The sequence below is a fragment of the Somniosus microcephalus genome, chromosome 11 (genome assembly GCF_052327205.1).
Source record: "Somniosus microcephalus isolate GS21.2 chromosome 11, FLI_Smic_1.0, whole genome shotgun sequence".
Classification (NCBI taxonomy): Eukaryota; Metazoa; Chordata; class Chondrichthyes; order Squaliformes; family Somniosidae; genus Somniosus; species Somniosus microcephalus.
This window is the reverse complement of record NC_140997.1, coordinates 9,273,010-9,287,193: the sequence shown is the minus strand read 5'-3', so window position 1 is coordinate 9,287,193 and position 14,184 is coordinate 9,273,010. Positions and strand designations below refer to the sequence as shown.

General features: G+C 48.5%; 1 protein-coding gene across 5 annotated transcripts in view; it reads left to right on the top strand.

Annotated features, from left to right (window-relative positions):
- LOC147110292 (sodium/myo-inositol cotransporter 2-like) overlaps positions 1-14,184 on the top strand; it is a 126,600-nt gene that overhangs the window by 25,910 nt on the left and 86,506 nt on the right. For all 5 annotated transcript variants that reach the window (XM_086000130.1, XM_086000131.1, XM_086000132.1 and 2 more), the window contains 2 exons: positions 440-499; positions 4,145-4,249. In XM_086000130.1, the coding sequence (XP_085856256.1) occupies positions 440-499; positions 4,145-4,249 (165 nt within the window). The remainder of the gene's footprint in view (positions 1-439; positions 500-4,144; positions 4,250-14,184) is intronic.

The window sequence follows — 14,184 nt, the reverse complement described above, 5'->3', positions numbered from 1 at the left end:
TTAGTCAGCGGTTTTTAAATGTCTTAGAAAGTGGCTTGGAGGGAGTGGGGATTGCCAGCAACATTCTCTCTAAATGGGCTGTTTCTGTCATGAACACTTCCAGAAATTACCACTGAAAACATTATTTACCTGAGATAAGAGTCCCAAAAGTCGCTGATGTGGGGGTGGAAGGTCAATGTTTTGGTGGGAGTGAAAGGTTGCTGTGTCTCGTGGGGGTTGGAAGGTCACTCTGTTTGGTGGCGGTTAGGGGAGTTGGAAAGTCACTGTGTGGGGGAAGGTCGCTGTTTCTGATGCGGGGGGAGGATTAATGTCTCTGCTGGGGGAGGATCCCAGTCTCTGGTGGTGAGGGAAGGCTGCTCTTGTGTAAAAGGATAATGTTATAATACCAGGTAATACAAGATTTTACTGTAGTAATTTTCAGTTCTTTTCCTTTCTCTAGGGAATGTATTGTCTGATGCTCATGGCATGGCTCTTTCTCCCCATATATATTGCATCTGGGGTAAGATTTTTCTACTTTTTACAGTTTCTAAAACAAACTGATCATTTTCATTTACTGGAAAATTTCCTATTTCTACTTTAAATTTTATCCCTACAGATTTACAATTTCCACTCAGCACTTCCCATAACCCCAGTGAGGAGTGTCTGAGTGTTTGAGCAGAACTCTGCAAAATACTAGAACAGACCAGTTATGGAGAATTGTGTAGGGAGACCAGTCCCCAAAGACTGGTGACGATCATGTAATTCTATGCAATAAAAATAGAGTTTGATTTATTCAGTTACCGTAAACCAGTAGCCCTGATTATGTTTTGAAACAGGCTGTTAATTATATGGCTTTCTTGTTAAACAGCGTTATAGTTCAGTTCATCTTGTTACAGTTCATTGTTTTATACATTCCAGTTTGGCTTGATCACAACGTGCTCACTCTCCTCTGCCAAAATCTCCCACTACTCTAGGATCATCCTGGAGGGCAAAAATAACGCCAGGTTCTTGTTCCCTACTACCAACCACCTCCTTAATACCCTCTCTCCTCTCTCCTCCCCCTCCATCCTTACCTCTAATAAAAAGTGTGAGAGCTCATGGATTTCTTTGTCACCAAGATAGAGACCATGGCCTAGAAATTCAGTTAGCTGCACCACAAGTTATCGCCTTAAGAGGGCGCTAAGTGGGTCACAAGCCACTGGCCACGCCTCCCGCTAACTTCAGCGGGACGCTAGTGTTGACGCTAGCCGTTAGCGCTGCGCCGCTACCGATGACGTCATCGGTGTGCGCAGCGCCCCGCTGACGCCCCGGCCGCGATATTTAGAAGCGCCCCCCGATTTAATGCCGGACGCTATGTGCGACCGGTTCAGGGGGGCCTACCTGCAGCGGTGGAGGCGCAAATTAAAGGAGGTGCGGGGTGGCCATTTTTGTTGCTGGCCGCCTGCCAGCACCTCTCCGCGCTGCCGTCCCTGGCCTCCAGAACCCCCCCACCGCGGAGTGCCGGCTGCGTTCCAAGAGCCCGGCACTTCTCCTCGGCGCCGGGCTCTTTTGCCGGCACTCGCAATCTTCGGGGGCCCAGCTGGGCCCCAGATCGCGCTGCACAAGGCCCCTCCCCTTTAAGTAGGGGAGGAAGGCCTGCAGTACCGCAGCGCGACGTGCCGCAGCGTGTGGTTCTGCGGCACGTAGCGCGACGATATTCAGTTGCAGCGCCCCAAGAGGGATGCAGGGCGCCTCCAGTAGCGCCGCACTTCCCTTTGGGGCGCTCCAACTGAATATCCGGCGGGCGGCCGCAAATGCTTCCGGGGCGCTACTTTTAGCGCCCCGGCGAGGCTGGCGCCCCAAACGGGGCGCTACTGAATTTCTAGGCCCATCTGTTCTGCTGCCTCTGCTTCTTCCCACTTTCCCTTTGCCCACTAAACAAAACCTTCTCTTCAGTCCCCAACTCACTCAAAGCCTAAACCCCTCCCTTTCTTTAGTTTCTCCCCCAATTCTAACCTCCCACCCTCTCCAAATTCATTTCAACCAAAAGACCTACCTCCTACTCCCTTGACCCCATTTCCACAAATCTCCTAACCACTCAACATCCTTCCTTTGCCCCCCACATTAGCTGTTATTATAAATGGTTCTCTCTCCTCAGGCACTGTCACCCTTCTTTCTTAAAACTGTCATTATCATCCACTCCTAAAAACCCCATCCTCAATCCCACTGTCCAGGCTAACGAGTCCATCTCCAACCTCCCTTTCCTTTCCGTAGACGTGTTGTTCCTCCTAGATCTATGCTGGCCTCTCCTGCAGCTCCCTCTTGGAATCCCTCCAATAAAGATTCTGTCCCACCCACAGCATTGACACAGCTCTAACCAGTCACAAATGAAATTCTCGGTGACTGTGACCATGATACATTGTCCCTCCTCGTTGTCTTTGATCTCCCTGTCACCTATTGCTGAGTTTTTCCAGCATTTTCTGTTGTTATTTCGGATTTCCAACATCTGCAGTATTTTGCTATCGTACCTATGACACAGTTGATCACATGGCCCTCCTCCAACACCTCTTCTCTATTGTGCAGCTCCACGGGAATGTCCTTGCTTTGTTCCATTGTTACCTATTCAATCATAGCCACAGCATCTCTAGCAATGACTTCTCTCCTTCTCTCTCACTACCTCTCTCAACTCTTTTACCGCTGCTGCGCTGTCAGACTGTTTGTCTGACATAGAGATCGCGATTTTATCAATGGAGGCAGGTTAGGTGCGGGTCAGGTGGTTTCCGGCTTCTCGTCCCACCCCCAACTGCGTCTGGACCACAGACGTGATTTTACATTGATTGAACTTGCGGGCTTGCCGGCCAATTGAGAGGAAGCCGGTCAGATGACGTCATTTGATGATGCGTCATCTGCCGGTTTTCTTTTAGGGACCATGCACAATTTTTTTTTGGCAGTTAATTTCTCAGTGTTTGACAGCATTGAGGTGCTGCAAACACTGACAATCACTGCACAAAGGTCACCTCTTGCACCCAGGCTCTCCAATGACTCCCTCCGTAGGCTGAAATAGATGGCAGCTGCAGGTGAGGTGACAGAAGCGATCTGTCACTGGTGAGAGAGGTTCTCCCAATGAGGTGGCACTGGACATGGATTTCAAAACTTGTTACCTAAAGAAATGTGTAAATGTATTTCAAATGCATTTCCCAACATTTTCTTATCTCTGAGACTCACCAGTGCAGCATTGGATCCTTCACACCACTTGTGCAGCTGTCATCAATCCAGAAACATTATAGCAGACTCACAACACGCCACATTTACCTGGCGTGGTGTCCGGACGTCGGGAAACCCGAGGCAGAAGCGGCAAAATCAAAAATAGCCTGTCAACTACTAGCAACTACCTGTTAATAGGCAGGTAATTGGCTTTCATCCTCTTCCCGCCGCTAGGTATTGGGGACCTGATACTTGGCAACCCGCCATCAAACCAAATGATTTTACCCTTGGACCCACCTCCAAACCCACCCTCTGAGCGCTGGCAAAATCCAGCCCAGAGTCTTGGATGAGTCATAACTTCCTCCAGCTAAACAATGGAAAGACTGAAGCCATTATCTTCAACCCCCACCACAAAGCTTGCCATCAACTCCCTTCCACTTCCTGGCCACCCTTCTCAGGCTTGCCTACATGCTCTCTTATCATCTTATTACAGCTTGTTAAAAATCTACTTACATTATCACTATCCAGGCCTTTTGATATTTTGAAGTCCTAGATCATGTCCTCCCACACTCTTTGGATGGAGAGACCAGTTCACTCTGAAAAGATAAGATCATTAACTCTAATAGGGTAAGGTCATTGCGTGTGAGGTGGTTAAGATAACTCTCCGTTGGATGTATGGTTGCAGCTTCCATTGGGAATGACTATCTCATGGGGATACAGTCGGTGCATCTAATGGAGGGGAAAGTTGCTGTCTCTGATGGGCAAGGAGGAGAGCAGGGTATTTCCTCTGATCATCTGCCTCTGATTGTGGTCATGGTGTGGAGATGCCGGTGTTGGACTGGGGTGGACAAATGTAAGAAGTCACACAACACCAGGTTATAGTCCAACAGTTGTATTTGAAATCCCAAGCTTTCGGAGCGCTGCTCCTTGGTCAGGTGAAGTTTCATGGTTGCCCTAAGATGATCATATTATCTCTCTGCAGGTTACCACCATGCCTGAATATTTACTAAAACGATATGGAGGCCAACGAATTCATTTCCTTATCGCTATACTTTCTTTGTTTGCCTATATATTCACGAAGATATCAGTAAGTCTTTGTGATTTTTCGATTCCACATAGGCACTAACAAATAGGGTCCGGGTAAGAAAAAATGGTAATAAGACAAAAAGGGCCATAGTACAAAAAATGTTAAGATGTCTAAAAATGTTAAAAAGACAAATCTAAAGGCACTGTATCTGAATGCACGAAGCATTTGTAATAAGGTAGACGAATTAACAGCGCAAATAGATGTAAACGGATACGATATAATTGTGATTACGGAGACATGGCTGCAGGGTGACGTAGGCTGGGAGCTGAATATCCAAGGATATTCGATATTTAGGAAGGACAGGCAAAAAGGAAAAGGAGGTGGGGTGGAGTAGTTAGTAAAGGATGAAATCAGAGCAATAGTGAGAAAGGATATTGGCTCAGAAAATCAAGATGTAAAATCAGTCTGGGTGGAGCTAAGAAGCACCAAGGGGCAGAAAACATTGGTGGGAGTTGTCTATAGGCCTCCAAACATCAGTGGTAATGTAGGGGACGGCATCAAACAGGAAATTAGAGATGCATGTAACAAGGGTACTACAGTAATCATGGATGACTTTAATCTACATATAGACTGGCCAAACCAAATTAGCAATAATACTGTGGAGGATGAATTCCTGGAGTGTGTACGAGATGGTTTTTGAGACCAGTACGTTGAGAAGCCAACTAGGGAACAGGCTATCCTATATTGGGTATTGTGCAATGAGAATGGGTTAATTAATAATCTTGTGCTGGGTCCTTTAGGGAAGAGTGACCATAACATGATAGAATTCTTCATTAAAATGGAAAGTGAAGAAGTCCAATCTGAAACTAGGGTCCTAAATCTAAACAAAGGAAACTACGAAGGTATGAGGAGTAAGTTGGCTATGATAGATTGGGGAGCTTCATTAAAAGACATGACGGTGGATAGGCAATGGCTAACATTTAAGGAATGAATGCATGAAATGCAACAGTTATACATTCCTTTCTGCCGCAAAAACACAAAAGGAAAAGCGGCCCAACCATGGCTAACAAAAGAAATTAAGGATAGTATTGGATCCAAAGAGGAGTCATATAAAGTTGCCAGAAGAAATAGCAAGCCTGAGGATTGGGAGCAATTTAGAGTTCAGCAAAAAAGGACCAAGAGACTGATTAAGGGGAGAAAAATAGAGTATGAGAGTAAACTTGCAAGGAACGTAAAAGCAGACTGTAAAAGCTTCTACAAGTATGTAAAAAGAAAAAGATAGTGAAGAAAAATGTAGGTCCCTTACAGTCAGAAACAGGAGAATTTATAATGGGGAACAAGGAAATAGCTAAGCAATTAAACAAATACTTTGGCTCTGTCTTCACGGAAGAGGACACAAATAACTTCCCAGAAATGCTAGGGAATCAAGGGTCTAGTGAGAAGGAGGAATTAAAGGAAATTAGTATTAATAAAAAAATAGTGCTGGAGAAATTAATGGGACTGAAAGCCAATAAATCCCCAGGGTCTGATAATCTGCATCCCAGAGTACTAAAAGAGGTAGCCAGGGCTCATGGGATTGGGGGTAGTATCCTAGATTCCTGGGATGGCAGGACTGTCGTATGAGGAGAGATTGGGTCAACTAGGCCTGTATTCACTAGAGTTTAGAAGAATGAGAGGGGATCTTATTGAAACGTCTAAAAATTTGACAGGGCTATACAGACTGGATGCAGGGAGGATGTTTCCCCTGGCTGGGGGGTCTAGAACGAGGGGTCACAGTCTCAGGTTATGGGGTAGGACATTTAGGACTGAGATGAGGAGAAATTTCTTCACTCAGAGGGTGGGGAACCTGTGGGATTCTCTACCACATTCAGCTGTGGAGGCCAAGTCACTGAATATATTTAAGGAGATAGATAGATTTCTAGACACAAAAGGCACCAAGGGGTATGGGGAGAGAGCAGGAATATGGTATTGAGATAGAGGCTCAGCCATGATCATATTGAATGGCAGAACAGGCTCGAAGGGCCGAATGGCCTACTCCTGCTCCTATTTTTCTATGTTTCTATATCATACTCCCAACAAACTGTATCCCTCACCATACCCCCAACACACTGTGTCCCTCACCATACTCCCAACAAACTGTATCCCTCACCATACCCCCAACACACTGTGTCCCTCACCATACCCCCAACACACTGTATCCCTCACCATACCCCCAACACACTGTGTCCCTCACCATACCCCCAACACACTGTGTCCCTCACCATACCCCCAACACACTGTGTCCCTCACCATACTCCCAACACACTGTATCCCTCACCATACTCCCAACACACTGTGTCCCTCACCATACCCCCAACACACTGTATCCCTCACCATACCTCAACACACTGTATCCCTCATTAATACCATATCCCCAACCCAATATCTTTGTGCTATCTTCCTCATAAATCCCATCTGTAAGCTGTATGGGTGGGGAGAGCCAACTGAGTGAATGTAGTTTCCCAAGCCTTTCAAACTGGGAAGTAAATGAAGAAGTACAATGACATCCGGAGAAGTACCAAAGTAAGTATAAGCACCTGTGTATACATGGGGCCTGAAAATCTGTGACCCGTGATCCGGGCAGGTTAAACCAGGATCACGCCCACCAGTGTCCTCCAGCGCTGACCCCACAGTCAGCAGGAGGTCACGTCATTTACATGGGGCTGGCAGGTGCCTATGCCACTCGAAAAATAATCCCGTGCCCGCCTGTCACGGGGTGGGGGTGGGTTCCCAAAGCCCCGCCGTACCTCAGACCCAGACCCTTGTCCCTATGTGTAAGCGGTCAGATCCAGATTTTATTTTAATTTTTCAATTTTTAGGGAGCCAGGCCACTCATCCCCCACCCAATGGGGCTTACTGCCCATCTAGAGGCCAGTACATCTCATCTCTCTCCACATACCAGCCTCTAGTTCAATGCCAGGTCCCAACCAGTGTAGGGAGCCTCTGTCCTTGGCTCCAACCCTGGAGCTGACTCCCGGTATAATTTTCCTTATAAGAGGCAGGTGGAAGTTTTGTCTCTGATAAAGCCAACTGGAAATTCTATAAACGGCAGAGACTCAGACCAACCAGATCCCTGCTCTTTTCTGTTGGGTCCCTGTGGACCCTGCTGGAGTTACAGCAGTGTGGCGCAAACTCTGAGGAATTTGGGGGCAATGTGTACTATTCCTTCATAGAAGGCATGGACCCAATATAAATATTCATCTGCTGCTCCCTTAGGGAGATAGCCTGCAAAGCACACTTACCCCATTTTACTACATTCTGTCATTGAGGGGAAGCAACATGGCCTAATTGCAGTGGGATACAATAATATCATGCATATAACATTCCAACTTTCATCTGCAAAACACTACCAGCAAGAAATACACCATAAAAGCTCATTTGAAAAAACCTGGCACATGGAGGTATGTGGTCTGATGGTGCTGTTTGGGTTCTCAAACCCTTGCTAACATCTCCACAAATGTGCTCTACTTGCAGGCTAAGGCAGCTCACACTCACTAGGAGAGAATTAAGAAAAGAAGTAGGCGGCCACCTATACTGAAACAATTGGCAGAGGCTGAGGAGATGGCCCTCATCCTTTTTGGCCAGAAATCTGTCAAGGGCATTGGTGAAGGTGAATTTGGAGGCATGTTGCCAAGTATCCCCCCCCATTACAATTCTTCCCAAGCCGAGGAGCTCAGAGGAAGTGGGGCATAGACCCTGGCACTGCACAGCAGACAGTGCCAAGCACTCCAACTGCCACAAGCACAATTACTTGCATCTTCGAAAATGTAGGTAGTGAGGTTCAGGAAGGTAGCCAGGTGATTCATAATTCACAAGAAAGGAAGAGCTAGTGGTAGTGGCAGGAATGGAGGATGAATGTTATGTTTAACTGCCATATGGACAAGACATTAGTATCCTACTGGACCTGCCTTCAGACAGGAGTTAGTTAGGATATCCTGCAACAGCTGGTGAAGAATATGCAGAAGTATATTTCTGACGTCAGTGCTGTAACCATGGAGCAAGTGGCACCTTCATGCCCACCTGCGGGGTGGTGGGGTGGGGGGGGTTGCTCATTACAGAGGGTGCAAAGGTGGCACAGCTCTCTCTCATGAACACTGTGACTAGTGCCACTGACACTAGTGATACCTTGAGCACCCACATGGGACTCTTCAATGCTGGGTTTGGCAGACTTAGTGATTGCTGGGAAAAAACAATGATGCTAAACTTAATCCACATTGGCAACAACAACAACTTGCATTTATATAGCACCTTTAACATAATAAATCGTCCCAAGTTGCTTTACAGGAGCGTTAGAACTAATCTCATGCAGATAAACGGTCATCCTGTTGGATTGTACAGCATCAACAGCATTAAAGGATGAGGTCCAGATAAGATGGCTTCCTTTCAATGAACACCTCCTACCACTCCAACCAGGCCTCTTAGAGGACTGAGAGCAGACAGGCATTGTAGGACATTGCTGTAGATTTTCAGGGACATTTCATGTCCCTGCAGCCAGAGATTAAAGTTCAACATCACATTAGAAGGGCCACAAAACCCAACAGCAGTTTGTTACCACAGATACTCGTTCTACTCAGGGAGCACTCAGACATAGTCTTAGGTTACATAGTAGAAGCACACCTCACAGTGCCAATTCTGTAACTTCATGCCCTTTGAGTCTGGCTCCCTGTGGAAGTGTGGGTTTTGTAAATTTACCCTTACAATTATCCATGACTGTCCATTTCCCTCATTTCAGCCCATCTGCTTAATTCTTTTGAATCCCTCTGAATACTAGTAATCTACTTTCTGCTCATTATCTGTCCACAGTTTTGTGATTTCAGCACTGTTACTAAGTACCCTGCTTCATTTCACAAATAGTGTGAATCAAAGAGAGCTTAGGACAGAGCCCTGTGTAATACCATGAATGAATGTCTCCCAAGCAGAGCATTTTCTTTTCATTTTTCTTTTTATCACTGGCTTCTATTGCAAAGCCAATTTTCAATCCATCTGGATATCTGTAATCTAATTCATGAGCCTTAACACCCAGCTCATATAAATAGCCAACCCCAACACACTGCACACTCATCGTAGCGAAGTTCCAACTTACTGGATCTCTCACCATGTGCAATGTGGACACTATGGGCTGGATTTTGCCAGGCCCGAGGAGGCGGGTTTGGAGGCGTGTGAGGTGTTAAAATCGCAAAAAATGGCGGGTGGATCCGATCCCACCTCCAGCCCGCCTCCGAGCAATTTTCCTAAAAATCGGGGTTTCAGACCCCGTTTCCATCCCAACTCCAATAGAAGCTGGTGATAAAAAGAAAAATTAGAAGAAGCGGGATAGGCCCTTAAGGTCCTTTACAACCTCTATAATCCCATTTTGAGAGGCCTTTCTGAATTTAACACATTTCCCCCGTCTCCTTTGGAACACGCCAGTTAATCCTGGCGGCCTCACAAGTGGACGGCTTACTAACAGCTGCAGCTCCACCATTAAAAAGAAGTTTTCAGCAATCATCATTTGCAGGTGGCAGAACTTTGTTGTCTCAGGTCTGGGGGAACTTTTAGCAGGCCTACCCATTGTTGTGGAAGTTTGGAGCCTGACACCCATCTCCAGTGTGACCTCCTGGGAAACCCCTCTCCCCACCTTGACAGAGCGCTTCCTCAACTGAGGCATATACCAGAAGAATGGGCACCATTTATTTCCTTTCCTCCTGGACATCAGATTTGGACGAAGACCAGCCGCGGCAGCAGCAGAACTATGAACAACAGCAGGAGCAACAATAGGAGCACCAAGCTGCTGCTCACCCACCTGACGCTGCACAGGCCAGAAGGCACCAGCGCATGGAAGCCCGTCGCTGCAGGAGATACCCCCAAAACAGGGATTACAGACAGACCTTTCACGAGAGGTAGTGGGTGACATCTGCGCAATGCTGCAACAAAAGCTGGAGCCCAGAGGAGCAGGTGGACACCCCTTACCAGTGGCCGTCAAAGTCACCAGCGCACTCAACTTTTTTGCTTCAGGTTCATTCCAGGGATCAACAGCTGACATCAGCGGCATCGCCCAGGCGGCCGCACACACTTGCATCTCGCAGGTAACCGATGCCCTCTTTGCCATCGCGCACAATTACATCAACTTCTCCAAGGATCAAGCAAGTGTAATCGTGCATGCGGTTGGATTTGCTAATCTGGCAGGAGTTCCAAGGGTGCAGGGCACCGTTGACTGCACACATGTGGCCCTTAAGGCACCCCATCACAATCCAGGTACTTTTGTCAACCACAAGGGCTTCCACTCCCTCAACGTGCAGCTGGTGTGTGACCACAAGAAGGAAATTTAGCATGTTTGCGCCAAGTACCCTGGCAGTTGCCATGACTCCTTCATCCTGCACCAGTCTAGTGTGCCTCCGCTCTTCAGCCCACCAAACCAACTTTTCGGATGGCTACTTGGAGACAAGGGCTATCCCCTGAGGACGTGGCTAATGACGCCGTTGAGGAGCCCATCCAACGAAGCTGAGGAGAGCTACAACTCCAGCCACATGTCCACCAGAGTCATAATCGAGCAAACCATCGACTTGCTGAAGATGCGCTTCAGATGCCTTGATAGATCAGGTGGAGCCCTGCAGTACTCAGCAGCCAGGGTTTCCAGAATCGTCGTGGTTTGCTGTGCACTTCACAACATGGCACAGCGTCGTGGCTTGCAGATTCCTGAGGACCAAGTGGCTCCTCACATACCCTCCTCAGATGAGGAGGAGGAGGAGGAGGAGTGCGAAAACGAACAGCTGGCGGAGTCTCATCAACCAGCAGCAGCATGTGAGCACATTGCTGCCCAGGATCAAGGGATGCACTCATCTTGGCCAGATTTGCTTAGCCTGCCCAATCAAACACTTTGCCTCGCACCTTCTTACCAGAGCATCGACAATGGCCAAGAACCTACGGATTCCTATCACTCTGACCACCATACTGACAATTGCAAGTCGCCCTAAGCCCTCAATGTGGAAGTCCCATTCGCGAAATGACACACGCCACAACTTCAACAGTTTGCCATCAAATTTTTTTATCACAATTCACGGATGGCATTTCAAAAATAAACACAACAGAACACCCAAGTGACTACCTTTGTGACTACTTGTGCTTTATCTTCCTCTTGGCTTCAGCAGATGTGGAGGCCCCTTGCTCACTTTCTTGCTGCTCCTGCCTCGACATCTTTGGCGGGCGTCCTCTGGGGTTGTGAGTCTGTGAGGGCTCGGCAACAGTCTGCTGCTCCTGCAGCTGTGCAGGGGATGAGATGCCCATCTCAGTTGGGTGAAGACTCTGGTGGGGCTCTGACCAAGGGCTCTGCAGTGGCATGGTCATGTGAGCGCTTGGAAGGAGCCCCCACTTCCTTGTTCTCTGTCACCAACATCCCTCTCATGGGTCAGCCCCACTTCAGAACTAGCAAGTGGCTTGACAGCACCTTGCTGCACTTCAGGGGGACCATGAGGACCCGTTTCTGCACTGGAATTCCGACTCAAACTCCACTTGTCTCCCTCCCTACTCCAGAGGACTTCCATGAAGGTCTGGTTTCTCTGCTCAATAGCTGACCATCGCTCCTCGAGAGATGTCATTCTATTCTGAACAATGACGATGTTTTCAAGACCCTGGCGACTAAGCTCCTCCATGGCCATAGCCATCCTCTCCTCTACCATAGCCATCATCTCCTCTTCGGTAGCCAGCCTTACCACGGAGGTAGCCATCCTTTCCGTGGTGATGCGTTCATGCGCCAATGCCTCCACAAAGGCCCTGCTCATGTTAGCGATGGACTCCTACATTTGCTCCACACTCGCAGCGATCCTGGAGACAAAACCTGCCGGAGACAAAACCTGCCAGCGACTCCTGCACCTGTTCCTGGAGTTCCAGCACCGCTCTCCTTCTGGATGGACCCTGAGGCACAGGGTCGACATGCAGCTGAGCCAAGCTGGCAGAGTACTGTGCCCTCCGACAAGGACTCTCCACTGCTGTCCCTGTCTCCACCATCTGCTGATGCACATTTGTGAGCTGTGATACACCAGGTGACAACTCTACTCTATGTCCCGAAGGTCCCACCGAGGTGTGAGTGTCTGCACTGGTGCTGGGTGCGCTGAATTCTGCTGATGCTGTGCCTTCAGAGGTTGCCGCTTCCTCTGAGGAGTCTGGGGGCTCAGGCTGTTCCTCCTGGACAGTGGGGAGGGGGGCTGTCGCTGGTCCTGTGGGGGAGTAAAGGAAAGAGTTAGACATATGAGATAAACGTTGCATGCACATTGAATTGTGCAGATGATCATAAGTCAATCTGTTAGAGCATCAGAATCAATATCAGTCACTCATGCAATGTCAATGAGAGAAATGTAAAACTATTTTGTCACCAGCTTGCTGTGATGCACCCGTCTGTCCGTCCCCAATTGCGCATCCACCTCCACTCCCACGATCTCCAGGGCCGCCTCCTCTGCAGTGGTGAGCTGGGCTATTCAGGGTGGCCCTCCTCCTGTCCTCGCCCTCTCCCTCTTATTGTGGGCTCTCTTTTCCTGCAATGAGGGAGACAAGTGGAGTTTGAGTGAGAATGAAGGAGTGAGTGTAGAGAATCCATAGCATAGATGCTTAGAAGGACACAAAGATGGAGTGAGGTGCCAAGACCAAGGGCCCCCTCTGTGTGTTGTAAGTTGTTGTCATAGTATCACAGTGATAGGGAGTGTGAGGGCTGCATAGTCAAATAGTTAAGTGAATGTGAACATACAGAGAGAGGGAATGGGTAAGGGTGCAGGGATGCAAGGGTGAAGTGGGATGTGGAGGAGGAGGTTGACAAAGCAGAGTGCTGGTGATGAGAGGCGATGGGGATCAGATTGAGGGTCATGGGAATGGAATACTCACTTTTCCTGTGCAGAGAAGGTCATGAAACCTCTTTCTGCACTGCAGCCAGGTTCTGCTGCACATATCATTCACCTCCTGTGCCACTTGCAGCCACACAGCTTTAGTCTGTTGTGGAGGCTTTTTCCTCCCTGAGGAAGGAAAGAGCACTACCCTATTTGCTCTTGCTCCCTCCACCAGAGCTTGGAGGGAGGTCTCATCGAATCTGGGTGCACACTATGGTCTGGTGCTGGACATAGTTGCAGTAGGAATCCCTCAGAAGTATGTTGATAAAGTTGTAAGGCTGAAAAAGAACCAAGGCTGCTTGCAGACCTTAAATCCAGCTGCATAGATGACGTCATCGGAGGCGAGTTTTAGTATCAAAAGACTCATTGGGCCAGTGGTTCCCACATGCTGGAAATCAAGTGACCAATTCGGGCAAAATCGCACTTTTGTCCCGCCTCACATCGGAGGCGGGGTCCTGACACGCCGACCACCTGACACGCCCCCAATGACAAAATCCAGCACATCATATCCGTACTGTACCGCAGCCCCAATACACTCTATTCCTTATCATACCACAGTCCAAACACACCGTATCCTCACTATACCACACTCCCAACACACTTTACCCTCACTATATCACACCCTTAACACACCATAAACCATACCGTACTGCAGTGTCAAGACACTATGGGGACTAAATTGGTTAGCCCCCAAAAACGGGCACGGGGATCACGATGTGCGGTTAACCTGCGCCCGTTCAGTGGAATGCAAGCAGCACGCCAACTTCGTGCTGCCTGCTCATCATAAGGATTTCTGCGTTCCGCAAGCGCACCCCATGCTGTTCATTGGCCGCACGCGTCAGCAGGGGACCCAATATTGTTACTGCCTAGCACTACTTAAAGCTAGCTTGCACCTCAAAGCAGTGGTGGGCAAAATATGGCCCGTGGGCCGTATCCAGCCCGCCGAGGCCAAACATCCGCCTCTCCTGACCCCTAGCCTGACCCCACCCCACCCCACGTGACGTCAGGAGGCGGGTCATTGTCTCCAAGGCAGCAGCGGAGTCTATCAATGGGCCTTTGAGACGGGCGGCGAAGATACGGAGACCGGCGGCTGAGGTGGACAGG